This window comes from Zalophus californianus, chromosome 14, assembly GCF_009762305.2.
Source record: "Zalophus californianus isolate mZalCal1 chromosome 14, mZalCal1.pri.v2, whole genome shotgun sequence".
NCBI lineage: Eukaryota > Metazoa > Chordata > Mammalia > Carnivora > Otariidae > Zalophus > Zalophus californianus.
This window is the reverse complement of record NC_045608.1, coordinates 24913972-24933939: the sequence shown is the minus strand read 5'-3', so window position 1 is coordinate 24933939 and position 19968 is coordinate 24913972. Positions and strand designations below refer to the sequence as shown.

The following is a 19968-nucleotide window of genomic DNA, read 5'->3' as shown; positions in this document are numbered from 1 at the left end:
GTAAATTTTTAGGGCTTGGGATAGGCTCTGAATCACAAATCACCTATTTCAATGGTCTCCTCTGGGGTTTCTTGAATGTCCTCCTCTTCTGCATCCAAGTCAATACGCTCCTCTTTGCTGTTGCGCAGGCTCCAACACAGGCGGTAGAGCTGTGGGGAAAGTAAAACAGGTTGGCAGAAAGATCCAAATAGTGCCTCATGCCAAGAAGTTGAGAGAAAAAAAGAGATGTGCATCACTTCCTGAAAGGTCTCAGTGGATGGCTAGTAAAGGCTCTAGAACACAGTGTGGCCAGTGTTTGCTGAATGAAACTCATTAAAAAATAAAAACAACAACAACAAAAAAAGAGGTACTGTGGCCTCTCAGTACCAACAAAAACATAGATAACAGTTTCCATCCACATTATCTCTAAATAAGTTGGGCACTTCAGTGTAAATTATACACATGAATATACAAGCCCTTATTATAATATTCAAAGACTAAGAGACTGCCTTGAATAAAGAAATGTCTGTCTTGAATGAATGAACTCTTCTTACATATGATAACTAAATTGTTTCTTTCAGCACTATTGCTAAGAATGAAGACTAAATGCCTATTTGTTCAGACCAGCAGTATAAGAGCAGAGATTTATACTCTGTGTTTGTCACATTATAAGAAGATAATCTATAGAATCATGAGCCATATTAGAATAGGGTAGCACTACTACTGGGTATTTACCACAAAGATACAAATGTAGGGACCCGAAGGGGTACGTGCACCCCAATGTTTATAGCAGCAATGTCCACAATAGCCAAACTGTGGAAAGAGCCAAGATGTCCATTGACAGATGAATGGATAAAGAAGATGTGGTATATATACACAATGGAATATTATGCAGCCATCAAAAGGAATGAGATCTTGCCATTTGCAACGACGTGGATGGAACTGGAGGGTGTTATGCTTAGTGAAATAAGTCAATCAGAGAAAGACATGTATCATATGACCTCACTGATATGAGGAATTCTTAATCTCAGGAAACAAACTGAGTGTTACTAGAGTGGTTGGGGGTGGGAGGGATGGGGTGGCTGCGTGATAGACATTGGGGAGGGTATGTGCTATGGTGAGCACTGTGAATTGTGCAAGACTGTTGAATCACAGATCTGTACTTCTGAAACAAATAACGTAACATATTTTAAGAAAAAAGAAAAAGAAGAAGATAGCAGGAGAGGAAGAATGAAGGGGAGTAAGTCAGAGGGGGAGACAAACCATGAGAGACGATGGACTCTGAAAAACAAACTGAGGGTTCTAGAGGGGAGGAGGGTAGGGGGATGGGTTAGCCTGGTGATGGGTATTAAAGAGGGCACATTCTGCATGGAGCACTGGGTGTTATGAACAAACAATGGATCATGGAACACTACATCAAAAACTAATGATATAATGTATGGTGATTAACATAACAATAATAAAATTTAAAAAAAAAGAATAGAGTAGCACCAGAGACAGAGTTTCTATGGACATGGAACCAGAAACTTGAAGAAGTCTGAAAGTCAATGAAATGTATTCATTCCAACTATGCCCTCTTTGGTGACTACCTTGCTTTCTCTACTTCAAGAGGAATCATTGAGCTAATGTGTTTGGGACTGCAACACGTGCAAATGCTGAGACATCAGAAAGCAGTTAATACAACACGAAAAAGCCTACTGACAGATTCAGCCAAAAAACATAATGGTGGTTCTTCTGCTATAAAAGTAGTCTTTGTTTGACATTAAGATTAGTCACAGCTTTGAAAATTTGGCAATGAGGTTGAAGGTCTCTTAGGGATTCCATAAGTCCCTGTATTTGTGTGTGCGTGAGTAAAAAGTTAACAAAACCCTTTCTCAGACAAACTATGGAAAGAGGCCAGATGTCCATCGATAGATGAAAGGATAAAGAAGATGTAGTCCATATATACAATGGAATATTACTCAGTCATCAAAAAAATTGAAATCTTAACCATTTGCAACAACGTGGTTGGAACTAGAGGGTGTTATGCTAAGCGAAATAACTAATCAGAGAAAGACAATTATCATATGATCTCACTGATATGTGGAATTAAGAAACAAGGCAGAGGATCATAGGGGAAGAGAGGAAAAAATGAAACAAGATGAAACCAGAGGGAGACAACCCATAAGAGACTCTCAATCTTAGGAAACAAACAGGGTTGCTGGAGGCAAGGGGGTGGGGGAATGGGGGAATGGGGTGATGGACATTGGAGAGGTATGTGTTGTAATGAGCGCTGGGTATTATACAAGATTGATGAATCACAGACCTGTACCCCTGAAACAAATAATACATTATATGTTAATTAATTGAATTTAAAATGTTTTTAAAAGACTAAAAGAAAAACCCTTTCTCTTTCTCTATGGACAAATATGATCTTGGGTTAACTCTAGCTCTGTTCTTTGGAAACCTGAAAAAGGTAAAGTATTAGCTGTGTGGATTGCCAGATTATACTGCTTATGGTAAAAACGGCCTATAATTGGAAATCTTCATCTGCATTGGGAGGGCTATGAATAAATCCTAAACCAAGGGTGACATCTAGAGTTAAAGAAGAGTAGTTGTCATTTTTGGACTCTTGAATCAATTTGACTTTGATATTGTTTGAAATTTCTCGAATTATACGGGTAATTGTTTAGAGGGTTAGCTGGGGAAAAAATTAAGGGTATATCATACTTCAAATTTCCCTGAGTGTGGTGATTTTTGTAACTAAGTATGTTCCTTGCTGGGACCCCTGGAAGTTATGCCATGGGACTACTAGAAGAAATCTAAGTTTCTATTTGAGACATGAGCATCTAAACCAGGCTAGCCCCTGTGCTCACTCATGTGATCCCATTCCCTTGCACCTGTGGTCACCTGGGGAGCAGGATCCAGAGACTAGCCCCTGGATTGAAATATGAGGACTCCAGCCAAAGACACACACTTGATACCGCCTTACTGGCACACTGTGTTTTCTGGTCTGTGTCTTTCTATGTAAAACCAATGGCAAGTATGGACTGTTTTAGTCATGTGAGTGTGAGTTGTCTAATTGAGCAAAGGGCAACAAGATGGGTGTTGCAGCATGAGCATGAAACAAGGGCAAGACACATTCTCCAAAATGGATACTCACATGCACATCTGGAATTGGCTTGGTGAAGAGAGAGACGACCACAATGATGATGACAGAAATGACAAAGAGGATGATGGCAAAGTACAGGTAGTGAACACCACAGATAATTGTGGGACAGTTGCTGGGCTGCATGCAGCTCCCAGTTCCATAGGCAAATTCAGCCACCATACGGGATATCCCGATCAGAAATCCTATGATCAGTCCCCAGAAGGCTCCCTGTGAAAGAAAACCCTGGGCTAATTAACACCAAACACACAAAACAGCTGGGCATTCCTGGGGTCAAAGGAATAAATATGAGACAAATGATAGCTTCAAGCCTTCTGAAGCCAGAACGCTGGCATTCAGAATATGGCTAAGAGTGTGATGTCAGGCCCAAGCCTTCAGAAGGTGTGTTTATCATGTTTCAGTGACATGATTTTACCTGGGTCATAAAACAAGATTCATAATATAATGGGGTAACAGTGTCTAATACCTGGTGTCAAGTATCAACCCAAAGTCTTAATTCCAAAAATTAATTTTTAATTTTAAAAATAATTTTAATCTCCTCCCTGTAGCTACATTAGCCTCCAGATTTAGGCATATTCAGAGGTATTATAATTACTTGTGAAGTAATTTGTTTTCCTCGAAGACACTGAAAAACAAATTGGGTCTTTTGGGGATGGAAGAGAAAGAGATGTTTCCATCAAAATATAAATACTACTTTCTTCATTAGCCCCTTTTATAGATCCAAAGTCACTGTTTTTAATTTGAGAACATAAAATTATACTATGTGTCTTCACATTAAGTTTTGGGTTTGCATATTAGAAATATGGAAAGCCTTTAAGAGACTAAAAATACTGGGGTACAATTTTTCAGAGTTTTTTAACCCCTCCCTCCCTCCATCCCTCCCTTCCTTCCTTCCTTCCTTCCTTCCTTCCTTCCCCTCCTTCCTTACTTCCTTCTTGCTTCCTTTTTGGTCAGTCCTCACCTAGAGAACCAGGTCTGAATATAGAGGCCACATTTTAAAAGGACCAGTGAAAAAGTACAGTGAGCTCACAGAAAGGTGAAAAAAAGAGCCTTCCTTTCAAACGTTGATCGTTGAACTTTCCTAGCCATGGGTACCCCTGCACTTTATATGTCATGTGTATTTACGTCCTAGGTCTTTGCACAGGTCACTCTCTGTCTGAGAGAGCACAAGCTCTTCCCTTCCTGGTAACCTTTTTCTAGCTTAAACGTCCCTTCTCATCCTCCCAAGACAGAATTGAGTGGGCGCATCCTCCTCGCTCTGACTGCACCTTAGACACACCTCCATGCCAGTACTAATCCCACTGCTATGGAATCACTCACTCACTTCTCTGTCTCCCCCTCCGCACTGGGAATTTGCCCAGGGAAGAAACCAGGATTTATTCCCTTTGTGTTGCCAGTACCTAGCCCTATGTCTGGCATCTGGAAGTATCTGTTAGAAGATGATAGATGATAGATTAGATAGATAGATAGATAGATAGATAGATAGATAGATAGATAGATAGATAGATAGATAGGGAAAAAGATGTTCCTCATTCTTTCCCCATACACTTATTCATTCAAAAAATTACTTTTTTTTTACTTTAGTTTGTATGAATAATATTGATAAAATCTGCTATAAAACTTTCCTTCTCTTTTGGTGTTTTGTGGTTTTTTCTTTTTTCTTTTTTTAAATTTAAATTCAATTAGCGGGATGCCTGGGTGGCTGTCAGTTAAGCATCTGCCTTTGGCTCAGGTCATGATCCAGGGGTCCTGGGATCAAGTCCCACATCAGGCTCCTTGCTCAGCAGGGAGCCTGCCTCTCCCTCTGCCTGCTCTGCCTGCCACTCTGCCTACTTGTGCTCTCTCTCTCCCTGACAAATAAATAAATAAAACCTTTAAATAAATAAATAAATATATTCAATTAACCAACACATAGCCCTTCTCTTTTGGCAATTAGCCTCCTCTTCTTGTTCCTTTAATCTTATTCTCAAGAGGCTCTTGAAAAATCTGGGAAATTTTGACATTTTCCTCAAGCCTTAGAGTCACCCCTCATCAAACACAATCCCTGGCCAGTCCTGAGAATCACTTTGCAGTCTCTAAGTGCTACTCTCCAGAGACTCTAGCAAGGGCTTCTCACCCTCAGCACTGTGACATTTGGGCTGGACAATTCTTTTGGGGATGGGCTTGGGGGGAGCTGTCTTGTGCACTGAAGAATGTTTAGCAGCATCCCTGGCCTCCGCCCACTAGATCCTAGTAGCATTTTCTGAATCAAAGCAATCAAAAATGTTGCCAGACATTGTCAAAAGTCCCTTGGGGGAAGGGCAAAATCACTCCCAATTGAGAACCACTCTATCCCAATTCTTAGCCTTATTTTTTGAATGTCACAGTCCTTTGTTGAATCGAATCTGTTTTTAAAGATTTTTTTTAATTTTTTTTATTTGACAGAGAGAGAGACAGCAAGAGAGGGGACACAAGCAGGGGGAGTGGGAGAGGGAGAAACAGGCTTCCCACTGAGCAGGGAGCCCGATGCTGAACTCGATCCCAGGACCCCAAGATCATGACCTGAGCCGAAGGCAGATGCTTAACAACTGAGCCACCCAGGCACCCCGAACTGAATCTGTTTTTAGTCCACAGCAATACCCAGCTGGGCTTCTAGCCACACTTTACTAACTTTTAACTTAGAAATATCTCAGCTTCTGCTAATCTCTATTGAAATATATCCTAAGAGTGTACCCATTTCTCTAACCTGTCATGATCACTTGCAGGTTTAATTCTGATCTCTCAAGGGTATTTATCTGTGCATGCGGTTTTGTGTTACCAGCAAATCTGGACTATGTTCCTAACAGCAAATGTTGAATGGAGAGAAACACATGTAATTTTGCACTTCAAAGCTGGGTCATTCCAGTGAGGTATTTCCCAAGCATATTTTTGTTTTTGTCCTACTGGGAGAAAGGGGTTATCTCTAACCAAAAATATGTCATCATTTATACTGCTTCAGACAATAAGCTACATAGTCAGCACCCCCACTCCACCCCAGCCTTCCCTGGGTGTGTAGATGGTTTGATACAGAGCCAGGTGAGCAACACCCCAGTCAGAAGGCATATCCAAAGGCATCCTTTTCATGGTGGCTCAAAACCTTTAACAGCACCCCAATGAAAACCCAAACTCTTTAGCATGGTTTTCAAAGGAGCCATTCCTAATTTAACTTTAACCTGTCTTTCTAGCGTATCTTCCATTATCCATACACACAAACTCCCTCTTGAGCCAGGTGAGATGCCTTACAAGCCCCTCACCCTTACCCTTATCCTTGCACTTCTGCCTCCAAGTCCTGGTGCTGTTCTCTCTGCTTTGAATACCCTCTCTTCCCTCTCAGTTTCAGCCTCTGCTGATATAGCCTTTCTGTGAATCCCTTCTCATGTTCTGTGCCACTCAATTATGATCTACTTTATGTTGTTTTGCATATAAACTGCTTGAGCCCTAGGACTTCATCCTTCACTGGGCCTTGAGAAGTGCTGGCCAGAAACCCAAGCTCACTGCAGAACCACTAGAGGGAGCCTGTGCTAGGACTTCCTCCGGAGGGGCTCACCCAGGGGTTACAAACTTCCTGGCTAATGCCATGTTATCAGGTCAAAATCACCCAGATTGGATGGAAAATGTACATCATTAGTTGAGAATGAGTTTGGAACCTGTAGTAAAGAGGATAGGGAAATCCAAAAGAACGTGAACCCAGGAGAGTCTCTGAAGGCTTTCCCAGACAAACCTTCAGTGGCACATGTATTCCCGCTCGAGATCTCTGGGAAACAGAATCCCTTCCATGAAGACTATGCAGCTCCAGGTGGGAATTTCTGTGTCAGAATGGCTTTTCAGGACATGCATAAATGATACCTACCGGCTCAGTGACTCTCTTCCAGAAAATAGCAAGCAGGAAGACAGCTGATATGGGTGGTCCCAAGTAACTGGTAATGGACTGGATGTAATCGAAGAGCTGCCCACTTTGTGCTGACTGCACAATGGGCACCCAGGCAATGCTGATGCCTATCAGCACCAGGATGAACAACCTGAAATCAAAGCCCCCCAGTACAGTGTCAATAAATGGCTCTATATGAATAAATATATATTACTATGTATCAGATGTGTTTGTGTGTGTATATATATATAACTAGCAAATACATATGCACATAAATGTATATATTTATGTGTGTGCATAATTTCATTTATTATAATTATATATACATGTTGTTTGTGTGTGTAATATGACCACAACAAGGAAAAATAATTAGCAAATTCATTCTTGAGGGTTTTTTTCCTCTGTATTCTGCTTCTTTGAGAAAGTCATCTGTGCCTGTGAATAAGTGAAATGCACTTAACTAACCTAAACTAGTCACTGCCATAAGAGAATCACACTTTGACAAGTAGCAGAGTGTAGGAACAAAGGTATGGATTTGGGAGCCAAGCAGTCCTGGATTCAAATCTTTCTTTTCTCTATGTGACATAGGACACCTTGCTTAACCTCTCTGAGTCTCAATTTCTCTATATGCAAATTGGGAATAATATGACTGACCTTGCAATTTTGGAATAAGGATCAGCTATAGCAAAACACCTAACAAACAGTAGGTACTCAATAAATAGTAAAGGCCATAATTTTTATTTTCTTCTCCTCCTCCCCCTTCTCCTCTTCACTTCATAAATTGAAAACTACAGCCAAAAAGAGTTTATAAAGGAACAGTCTAGTTAGAAAGGGACACTACCAAGTACGTCCAGCTCTCCTCTTGAATTTTACTTCAAGTTTTGAAGAGATTGGAGGGTTCCCTTACAAGCTCCTCTTACTTGTGCTCTTGATTTAATTAGAAAGAAGGCTATGATTCCCTTACCTCACTTACATGAATTTAAGGCAAAAGAGTCTTAAACTAACCTTTGCAAAGCAGTGTTTTCACTCATATATTTCTCTCTCTGGAATGCCCTTCCCACTACCCCCCATTTACCCAAATCCTACCCACAATTTTGACCTCAGCTCAGGCCTCCCTCTTCCAGGAGCTTCCCCAACTACTGCATGCCATGTTCACCTCTCCCTTCTTTGACTCCTTGATTGCTCTTACAGTCCCCATAGCAAAGTTTGGGATTGTCTCCTGTAAGCTCATCTAGGGCAGGGATAAGCTCCAGGGCAGCAGTCATGGGATGCAAAAAAGTGTGAGCCCCAACAACCTCAGAGCCAAGGGGCCAGCCCTGAGCAAAGCAACAAAATGGTTCTCTTTTCATGTTGCATCTCGAGCCTTATAGATAACAGGGCGGGTGGGAAACAGTAAAGTCCTTTCTAAGGAAAAAAACAGTCAGGGTGATGGTGTTGCTTTCTGTGAAGCAAAGTAGTAGACTTGGGCCTGGTCAGATCTCCCCTGGGTGCCAGGTGGCTCATCACCTGACAATGGACTGTCATTTTCCCTTTCCTTCCTTTGCCCTAATCTTATTGATGAGGCCTATGAGGTGGCAGTCCATACCCCTCCTGCACTCATTGTGAAATTTCTCTTGACTGACATCACAGGGACTTGATCCCCCTGCTCTGAGAAGTTGACCTGCCATAGCCCCACAAAGAGACATAGTAGAGTTTTAGTTAGTCCTCTATCCAAAGCATCTGTTCTATGGATAGTCAAGATTATGAGCACCTCTGATCCATGCATCAACGCTTCTGGCTTTCAGTATCCTGTTGTGTCCATTATCCCATTTGGCAATAACAAATGTATGTATAGCATGGTGTTTTAGACTTTACAGAGCATGTTCCCAAGCACAGTATCACTTGATCCTCACAATGGTCATGCAAAATGTTGTAGCAAAGGGTCGAGGCATCAGAGGCATCTGGGCCTTGAAGATGGCCCATGTGAAGACCTACAGTGTCGAGGGCTGAGGAGGCCCACATGGGGCAGTATAAAGGGCCTTGGACAAGGACTCACTTGGCCTGATTTCCAGTCCTGGTTCTGCCACTGTCCAGACTACCTGGATTTAGGCAAGACGAGCCTCCTTTTGGGTGCCTGGGTGGCTCAGTCGTTAAGCATCTGCCTTCAGCTCAGGTCATGATCCCAGAGTCCTGGGATCAAGCCCTGCATCGGGCTCCCTGCTTTGTGAGGAGTCTGCTTCTCCCTCTGCTTCCCTCTCTCTCCCTCTCATGAATAAAGAAAATCTTAAAAAAAAAAAAAGACAAGCCTCCTTTTGCTTGTTGATAAACTGAGGGTTAGATTAGATGATTTCTGATGTCATATCTTACTCCAGACAGGCATTGTTTGAGATCTTCAACTTGAAGTTAAATGCCACTGAAGTGAAAATATAACTAGCCACAGAGGTTACTCCCATTCTAACCAAGCATCTACCAGTCTTCTCTACCTTGAGGGGTAGCACAGATCATTCAGTCTTTCCTGATGGGTGGCAAGGAGAAGCTGCACTTACCTTCCTGCAATCATGAGCTCTTTCTCAGATGCTCCCTTCCGGATCTTGGTATAGATGTCCATGGTGAAGAGGGTGCTGGCGCTATTGAAAATGGAGGTTAAGGAGCTCATGAGAGAGGCCAACATGACTGACAGCATCAGGCCTCGCAGTCCTGAAAGAGAAGGAGATTCTGAGTGGCACACACAGCAACTCAGCTCTTTTGTTTTTGTTTTGTTTTGTTTTTAATTTTGTTTTTCTTTTTTTAAGATTTTTTTTTTTTTATTCATGAGAGACACACAGAGAGAGAGAGAGGCAGAGGGAGAAGCAGGCTCCCAAGGAGCAGGGAGCCCGATGCGGGACTCGATCCCAGGACCCTGGGACCATGACCTGAGCCGAAGGCAGACGCTTAACCATCTGAGCCACCCAGGCGCCCCTTTTGCACTTAGAAATTGTGAGAACTCAAGCTTTGTTTGCCTTCTGAAACCATGCCATGTTCTCCAACTTGTCTCTCCATAAAGACTAGATATTATATTGTAAGCCCAAAGCAGTCAACAGAGAGATAAGGACAAAATATATATGAGGTAAATACTTTGCAACTGAATGATGATGATGATGGTGGTAATGGTGGTTAATGGTGATGGTGGTGATGATGTGTGTGTGAGTCCATCTAAAAGGAGTTTTATAAGGTCTTTTACTTAAAAATTCATGGTATAGCAGAAAGATTAAAAGTAGGATTCAAAAGATGAGGTTCTCAAGAAAGTAAAAATTCCATAGAATGGAAGGAAATACTTGCAATTCATATATCTAATAAGGGTCTAGTATGCAGAATATATAAAGAACATGTATAACTGAATAATAAAAAAGACAAGTAATCCAATTAAAATGGGTAAAGAACTTGAATAGAAACTTCTCCAAAGAAGATAAACAAGTGGCTAATAATCACATGAAAAGATGCTCAACATCAGGGAGATTCAAACCAAAACTACAATAAAATACTACTTTGTACCCACTAGGGTGGCTATAATAAAAAAGAAGGAAGGAAGGAATGGAAGGAAGGAAAGAAGAGAGGGAGGGAGGGAGGGAGAGAGAGAGAGAGAGAGAGAGAGAGAGAGAAAGAAAGAGAGAAAGAAAGAAAGAAAGAAAGAAAGAGAGAGAGAGAGAGAGAGAAAGAAAGAAAGAAAGAGAAAGAAAGAAAGAAAGAAAGAAAGAAAGAAAGAAAGAAAGAAAGAAAGAAAGAAAGAAAGAAAGGAAGGAAGGAAGGAAGGAAGGAAGAAAATATAACAACAAGTGTGGGTGGAGATGTGGAGAAATAGGAACCCTCATACATTGTTAGCAGTAATGTAAAAGGGCACAGTCACTGTGGCAAATGGTCTAGCAGTTTCTCAAGTTAAACATGCAATTACCATATGATTATTAATTTCACTTCTAGGTATCTGCTCAAAAGAAATAGAAACATGTGTCCACATAAAAACTTGAACATGAGGGGCCCCTGGGTGGCTCAGTCGGTTGAGTGTCTGACTCTTGATTTCAGCTCAGGTGATGATCTCAGGGTCATGAGACTGAGTCCCAAACTGGGCTCCATGCTCAGTGGCAAGTCTGCTTAAGATTTTCTCTCTCCTTCTTCCTCTGCCCCTCCCCCACTCTCTCTCTCTCTAAAATAATCTTTAAATAAAACCTCGAACATGAATGTTCATAGTAGTATTATTTATAATAGCTGAAATAACACATGTCCATCAACTGATAAATGGATAAACAAAGAGTGATACACCCATGCAATGGACTATCATTTATCAGTAAAAAAGAATGAAGTACTAATGCATGCTACAATGTGGATAAACCTTGAAAAGGTTCTGCTAAGTGAAAGAAGCCAAACACAAAGTACAACTATTGTATAATCTCATTTATGTTAAATGCTCAAAGCAAGCAAATCCGTAGAGACAGGGAATAGATCAATGGTTGCCTAGGGCTACGGGGGTTGGGTAAAATGTGGGATGACTGTTATTGGGTACAGGATTTCTTTTGGAGATGATAAAAATTTTCTAAAACTATGGTGATGGTTGCACACCTCTGAATATACTAACATACCATTGAATTGTATGCCTTAAGTGATAAATCATATGTATGTGAATTATAGCTCAATAAAGTTGTCACTGAAAAACAAAAGACAAGGCTGTATTTCCAAACTCCGACCCTAAGCAAGTTATGCTAACCTCTAGGCCTCATCTCTTGGTGTGTTGAATGGGGATAATACTACACCTGCCCAAATCAGAATAAGGAATTGTCCTTTTAAAATTTCTCCCAATCAGGGGCGCCTTGGTGGCTCAGATGGTTAAGTGTGTCTGCCTTTGGCTCAGGTCATGATCCCAGGGTCCTGGGATCAAGCCCCGCATTGGGCTCCCTGCTTTGGCAGGGAGCCTGCTTCTCCCTCTCTTTCTACTGTTCCCCCTGCTTGTGCTCTCTCACTCTCCCTGTCAAATAAATAAGTAAAATCTAAATAAATAAATAAATAAAATTTCTCCCAATCATGGCCAGCATGGTTGGCTATAATCTCTATCACTACTTCCATACCAAGGACAGCATAAAGTTGTCCCTGCTAGGCTGGAAGGCCAGGTCATGCTGAGGGCCCACCATGAAGAGTACAGTCTTAGAAGTAAAAGTAACCTTAGTTGTCACCTAGGCTTACCATCCATTGGTAGAATCCCTTCTTCTGCCCAAATTCTCCAGCAACAGGAAATCCACAACTGCACAGGGGGTCTGCTCCCTCTTGGACAATCCTAACTAGGCTGATATCTGCCTCTTTATAGCCTCAGACACAGTCCGTAAGCTACCCAACAGAAGAGGTCTCACTGTTCACCTACTTTACCATTTTTCATATATTCAAAGATAATTCATGTCCTCTTGAACTCTCTCTTCTCCACACTAAAGATCCTCAGTTTCTTACAATATTCTTTATAATTGGGCTTGGGGGCCCAAATATACAGAACTTGACATATTACCTCTATTAAACTTGAGCTTATTAGATTTGAGTCAACATTCCTGCCTGTTGAGATCTTTTTGGTACATGATTCTATCATTCCTCTAGGTTTTGTATCTGCAAATAATTTTATAGTTTTGTTTTCATCTTGCAAGAAGAAAAATAAAGGCTGCCAGCTTCAATTATTTTGTCATTTGTTTTGGGAGTTTTTTTTAAGATTTTATTTATTTTTTAGAGAGACAGAGCAGAAGCAGTGGGAGTGGCAGGCAGGGGGAAAGAGAACCAGGACCCTGGGATCATGAACTGAGCCAAAAGCAGATGCTTAACCAACTAAGCCACCCAGGTGCCCCTGTTGGGAGTTTTTCAATGGTTCCTCCTGAGCTTGTAGCACATAAACCACAGGAGTTACAAAGATCCTCTAGTCCAATTCCCTCACTTTTCAGTTGACAAAACAAAGGTCCACTTCAAGGAGTTAGGAGGTAGGGCTTCGAGCCCTAGCTCTGCCATTTGTTCAGGGTTACTTTAGTTAATTGTAAAGCTGGGATAAAGCTCTCCCCTCTGTACTACACTCTTACCAAACTCTCTTATTCACTCAATAAATATTTGTTGAACATAATTTTACGGTGGCTCTGGCAAGAAATAATGGTATATCAATGCAGGGTGATAGAGGTAAAAAATAGAAAGAGATAGATGAATATAAGAGATATTTAGGAGGCAAAATGGACAGAATTTAGTGACAGATTGGTGGGGCAACATTTACCGACCAAGTGGAAGAGGCTGAATCTTCAAATGAGACAAAAAGGAGCAGCCTAAAGGATGGAGATAAAACAGACAAATAGGAGAGTATAGTATAATGGAATCCAAGAGAAGAGATAACGGAAGAAAGATGAGTGATCAATAAAGCTGAATGCTACTGAGGGGTCAAGTAAGATAAGGAATGGAAAATTTCTATTTAATCTAGCACAGGAAGTCACTGGAAAATTCAGTGTTTACAGAAGCCAGATTCTAGCTGAAGATGAGGGAATGGTAATGGTACATGTAAACACAGCATTTTGTTGTCTTGCGAGTCATGCATTTTCCTGTCATGTACAGTTCACTCTAGCACAGTGTTCAGAACTACAGTCTCACCCACAATCTGCCCTTCTAAAGAAACAACATAAACAGGGGCACTTGGATGGTTCTAGAGCATGCGACTCTTGATCTCGGGGTTGTGAGTTCAAGCCTCACATTGGGTGTAGAGATTACTTTAAAAAAAAATTTTTTTTAGGGGAAAACCTGGGTGGCTCAGTCAGTTGATTTCTTAGTTTTGTCTCAGGTCATGATCTCAGGGTCCTGGGATCGAGCCCCGCGTCAGGCTCCACTCTCAGCAGGGAGTCTGCTTCAAGATTCTCTCCCTCCCCCTATGCCCCTCCCCCCACTCACTCATGCTCTCTCTCTCTCTTTCTAAAATAAATATGTAGGGACTCCTGGGTGGCTCAGTCAGTTAAGCATCTGCCTTCAGCTCAGGTCATGATCCCAGGGTCCTGGGATTGAGTCCCACATCAGGGGGAGGGGGGTGGTCCTTGCTCAGCAGGGAGCCTGCTTCTCCCTCTGCCTGCTGTTCCCCCTGCTTGTGCTCTCTTTCTCTCTCTGACAAATAAATAAATCATTTTAAGAATAAAAAATAAAAATAAAATAAGTAAATCATTTCAAAAATGTTTTAAATCTTAAAAAAAAGAGAAAGAGGAATAACATAAACACCCCCACATAGTTCAGTGTAATCCAAACCAGAACTCTAAAAGAACCAGCCATGTGACTCTTCTAATTGCAACCTTAATTAATAAGCAGCCCAGTTCAGTGGAATAGTTAACAATTACCCCCATTTTTATAGAATTTGAATGCAAATGGTTTGCCCAAGGTCACACATCCAGTTTGTGGTTTAAAAAAAAAAAAAAAACTTCAATTCCAGCCTTGAGCACAGTTATGCAAGCCAGACACTGAGTTGCTATGTGGCCTTGGAAAAAAATCATTTTCCTTCTGTAGGTCTCAGTTTCCCTAACTATAAAATGAAGAGGTTTGACTAGATAGTCTCTAGGTTTCCTCTCAGTAATAAAATTTATAAGTTTATTATAAATTTTCCTGATCAATACCTTTGAATTTTTAGCCTCCTGAGACCCCCTAACCCAATGAGGTTTGCATCCCTTGATCCAGAATTAGATTTTTCTTCGACATGAAACATGAACAGTAGCCCTACAGGTCTAACCCAAAACTATTCTGGACTCCAAGTACTCAATCACCTAGGATAACACATTCTCTTTAGTGAGAAGCCCCCTTGTGGTCCATCCATCTACTGCCTCAAACTTCCTCATTCAATAGCTAAAACTGTTCTGCCTTTCCTCCTTAGAATATCAATTCATTCTCAAGGAAAAACTCCACTTAGTTTAAGCTTTCATGTTAATGTCTGTTGGAGAGCTCCAAAAGATCTTCTAGATGAGCATGGAAAAGTTGTTTTTTTCACTAGCACATTTTCAGATCACCTCTTTTCCACAACGGACTGATGGACACATGCTAGGTCTCATAGAGCTCAACCAAGTCATATGTCTCCTTTCCACTGAAGGAAGACATGTTCAAAAACTGAGGACACCCAGAGGAAAGCCTTCCCTACTGGGCCCCCAGGCTCAGAAATGGCTTTTCCCCAGAAGGCCACAGAAATCTACATCAAGTGGAAGCCAAATCAGCCTCCAAAGAAAGACTTTGCCAGCAAGATGACTCTCACCATTGGGCATGAGCTCCACCACCAAGGTCGGGTAAGCAATGTTGGTACAGCCAACCTCAGTACCGCAATATTTCTTACACTCCGAGGGGACAGTGCAGGCAATTTTTTCTGAGGAAAGATGAGAGCCATGTCAGCAAGCAGACATCGGGGAAATATTTCCAAGATTCACTTTCCTTTTTTTTATTTAAATTCAATTAGCCAACATATAGTATATCATTAGCTTTTGATGTAGTGTTCAATGATTCATCAATTGTGTATAACACCCAGTGCTCATCAGATCACATGCCCTCCCCAATGACCATCACCCAGACCCCATCCCCCCCACTCCCTCCCTTCCACAACCCTCAGTTTGTTTCCCGGAGTCCGGAGTGTCTCATAGTTTGTCTCCGTCTCTGATTTCTTCCCATTCAGGTGTCCCTCCCTTCCCCTATGGTCCTCTGCCCTATTCCCAAATTCCACATATGAGTAAAACCATATGATAATTGTCTTTTTCTGATTAACTAATTTTAATTGCACCAAAAACTATAAGATACCTAGGAATAAACCTAACAAAAGAGGTAAAGGATCTGTACTCTAGAAACTACAGAACCTTATGAAAGAAATTGAGGAAGACACAATGGGATGGAAAAACATTCCATGCTCCTGGATTAGAAGAATAAACATTGTTAAAATGTCTATGTGGCCCAGAGCAATCTACACATTCAATGCAATCCCTATCAAAATACCATTGACATTTTTCACAGAGCTGAAACAAACAATCCTAAAATTTGTATGGAACAAGATTCACTTTCTTAAAATAAGGCTTCAAACAGGACATTCCTGCCTAAGGCCCTGAATTGGTTCCACAGAGAGTGCAGCTCCAAGCTGAGCCCTTCCATGCCATGCCCCTGCCCTGCTGGTATGACCATCTCCAAGATCTGACTAGGAAGAAAAGGATTCTTAGGCAGAGGAGTGGGGGAAGCAAAGCAATGCTCAGGGCGGGAAGAGAAGGGGCACAGTCTTTAGACTTTAGCTATGCCTCCCTACAGCTTAGCACTGACTACTGTCTTGTTTCTCCTGAAGATCATAGTGACTTGTGGCTCCTAATTTTGAGGTTTATTTGAAGCAGCTTTTTTGCAAGTAGGATTGAACTGAGGGAACTCCCCAGTGGGAGGGCTATCGGGTAGTACTTCCAAAATGTGAAAAATCTGGGGTAGAGAAAGACAAGGAGTAGCCTGGGAGAGGAAGGGGAAATGATCTAAAGACTTGGACAAAATTCCAGTAACTTCTTTAGAATTAAATCAACAAACATTTATTGGGTACCTACTACAGATATATCATTTAGTGCTGCTCCTTAGAGTGCTGATTCATTATAGCACTATCTCAAATACTTTTATGTGTGTTATACCCATTAGAATATAAATTATTCAGTTAGGAATATTTTTCTCATGACAGGTGAGCCAGCATAGGAGTATAAAAGATCTAATAGGAATGCTAATAACGGCCAACGGCAGCAAGTGCCTCCAGACTGTCTTGTCTTCATTTTAGGAGCTCACCAAAGTTTCACTCCCTGGTGCTCTCTTTTTTGCCATTATTTCATATTCCAGGAAACAGTTTTGACCTATGATGGCTGACTGAAAAAAATGCAATGCTGGAGAAGTCACAAAAGGGTCAAAAAGACTCTATTACCCTAGATAGCAAAGTATAAGGCTCAGGGCTCTTCAAAGAAATGGCCCAAGAAACAGGGCTCTGAGCATCAAGCAATTAGAGACTGGCCAGGGTCCTTTGACATTAAATTTTACACACTGAGGAAGGAAGACTGAGCAAAATGCTAGCAAATATTAGTTGGAAGAAGCTACAGCTGGAAGTGTATCATGACTTCAGAGAATTCACAAAAGGGGAGAAAGTAATTGTCATTGTAAGGAACCAGGGAAGACAACCCCACAGGTTCTGTGACCTCAAGTTGTTTGCTATGTAAAGGGGGAACAATAATGCTTGGTAATTGTGGCAAGAAAAAAAAAAAGAGGAAGAGCAGCAAGCTATAGGGCTTTAGAAGTGACACAGAGCCAGAAAAGTGGGAGAGAGTGGCTGCTGAGTCCAGCAAAAGGGATCACCTGTGTACAGGATGCGGCTGATCATTCCTGGCATCACCATGAGGAACATGGGCAGCAGCTTCATGTACCCACACAGGATACAGCCGGCCTTCACATGAGACATGTTTTTGGCTGAGAGGCAGCGTTGCACAATGACCTGCCGGGGAAAGCCAGTAAGAGAGGGGTGCAGGCCAGAGACCTCTCAACGTCCTCTGGCTACCCTCAGCTCCCCTCCCACATGTTCTTGGTTCTTGGCCTGCGAGCCCCTTGTCACTAAGGCTCAGTGACCCCAGACCATATGAGCTCAACCCTACCGTACCTAACACCACAAGCCGTAGACAGACAGGAGTCCCTGTAGAGACGTGGGGAATACCCCATCCACCCCACGCATCCAGCATGGGTACCTGATCTGTGCACCAGTACCACAGGGAAAGGATGGACAACCCAAAGATGATCCCAGGCCATGGCAGGTCTCCTTTGAGGGGATCTCGGAAGATGTGAAAAGAGTCAGCTCTTGGTGTATAGCAGTCTTTGTTGATGGTGATGTTTCCATCAGTAATCACAGTTGGAATGGCGTTCATGTACTTTGTCATGAAGGCATCATACCCTCCCACTTTGTGGAAAGCTGGAAAACATCAGCAACAAACATCCTAAAACTCTCAACTCTTCATTCGGGTTTCTTCCTGTGGATGCCTGAGAAACCACCCTCACTGTGTGGTCTTGGGAAAGTCACTTCCCTATTCTGGGCCTCAGCTCTCTCATCCATAGAATGGGATTATTAACCCTGCCTAGCCTCCTGGGGTGGGGGGGCTCCTGTGAGGGTCTAAACCAATAACCTGTGAAAGTATTTTATTTATTTATTTTTTTTTTAAAGATTTTATTTATTTATTTGAGAGAGAGAGAGAATGAGAGATAGAGAGCACGAGAGGGAAGAGGGTCAGAGGGAGAAGCAGACTCCCCGCTGAGCAGGGAGCCCGATGCGGGACTCGATCCCGGGACTCCAGGATCATGACCTGAGCCGAAGGCAGTCGCTTAACCAACTGAGCCACCCAGGCGCCCCAACCTGTGAAAGTATTTTAACCATGAAACTTTTTAAAAAGGGAAAGTACTTGGGTGCCTGGGTGGCTCAGGTGGTTAAGCGACTGCCTTCGGCTCAGGTCATGATCCTGGAGTCCAGGGATCGAGTCCCACATCGGGCTCCCTGCTCGGCAGGGAGTCTGCTTCTCCCTCTGCCCCTCTTCCCTCTCATGCTTTCTATCTCTCATTCTCTCTCTCTCAAATAAATAAATAAAATCTTTTTAAAAAAATAAAATAAAAAGGGAAAGTACTTGGACTTATTAAAAGAAAGACGTTGGTTTTAAATATTCAAAGACGTTTCCCCCTCACCCTTTGCTGTCAGCAGCAGCCTTTAAAATCCCGCACAGAGACCTAGAGACCCACAGACTCAGCCATACCATCCCTGGTCACAACAATGTGGTAGGATGGACAGAGAAAGAAAGGGTAAGGAGTCTGGAGCCCAACAACCTCTTTGCTGTGTGTCCTTGAATAAGGCATTCTAGCTTCTGCCCTGCAGACCCCACCACCACTACCACCACCACTAGGGAAAAACAAATGGAAGCTCTTGGAAACAGAGAATAGAGAGGCTTCACAGGACACACAGAAAGTATGGGCCCTCTTAAAAATGCATTTTATATTCTCCCATAACAAGTACCTCCATATCTAGTGTCTCCAGTCTTGTCTTTAGGATTTTACAGACAAATAAAATTTCAAAATTGGGGTCAGGGGCCAACATAGACAAGCTAGTTTTTTAAATTTTGTCAAATAAGGACATAAACAAGAAAATGATCACTTACTATCATCAATTCATAAAATAAAGGACATTTAACATCAAATATAGGCAAGATGTAATCTGAGGTTTAAGATACAACATTGAATATATTTAGCCTGATGGATATTTAGATGTATCCCTTTTTTTGTCCAGTTTCTCTGTGGAGAGCAGGCCCAGCCTGAGATTTCTAGGGCTGAGGAAGGTGCCCCTGCACACCCACTGTGGCGGCCAATTCAGGCTGGACCACTCCCCTGGGGAGGGCAGAGGATACCCAGCTCACTGCCTGGGCCAGCAGCAGGCAGGGAGGTTAGACTTGATTTTTTTCTCCCTAGGCCTCTTCCTCTGCCTCCCTGCCTCCTCAGCCTGCCCCAGCCCCACTTACCAAACCCAGTCAGAATGAAAGACCCCACCAGCATGATCGCCGTCTGCAAAGTGTCAGTGTAAATCACAGCCGCCAGGCCCCCTAAACAGGCAAAGAAAATAATACATGTGACCTAATGTAGGAGGACCACCTGTCTGTGTGGTCCAGCCTACCTCCTTTGCCCAATCCCTGGCCCTCTCCCTCTGCACATCCTCTGAGAACACCCCTCAGTCACCTGTCTGCCTTTCCTTCCTTCCCTCCCTTGTCTTGTTATAGCAATCTATTACCGAACATGTTCCCACACCTCTACTTCTCACAGAAATGCTGGGAAGACCTTGGAAAAAGGAGAATGTTTCTCCCTATTTGAGAAGGAGGAGTTTGATGTGACTGAAGGCAGAAGATGGTGCAAAGGAGATGGCTGTGGTAAGAACTGTCTCCCACAAACAAAGGCACGGAAGAGC

General features: G+C 42.3%; 1 protein-coding gene across 3 annotated transcripts in view; it reads right to left on the bottom strand.

Annotated features, from left to right (window-relative positions):
• SLC5A1 (solute carrier family 5 member 1) overlaps positions 1-19968 on the bottom strand; it is a 130959-nt gene that overhangs the window by 19393 nt on the left and 91598 nt on the right. For all 3 annotated transcript variants that reach the window (XM_027577413.2, XM_027577412.2, XM_027577414.2), the window contains 8 exons: positions 19529-19609; positions 17723-17943; positions 17340-17475; positions 15247-15354; positions 9539-9689; positions 6996-7164; positions 3122-3337; positions 44-149 (listed from right to left, as the gene is read on the bottom strand). In XM_027577413.2, coding sequence (XP_027433214.1) covers positions 44-149; positions 3122-3337; positions 6996-7164; positions 9539-9689; positions 15247-15354; positions 17340-17475; positions 17723-17943; positions 19529-19609 — 1188 coding nt within the window. The remainder of the gene's footprint in view (positions 1-43; positions 150-3121; positions 3338-6995; positions 7165-9538; positions 9690-15246; positions 15355-17339; positions 17476-17722; positions 17944-19528; positions 19610-19968) is intronic.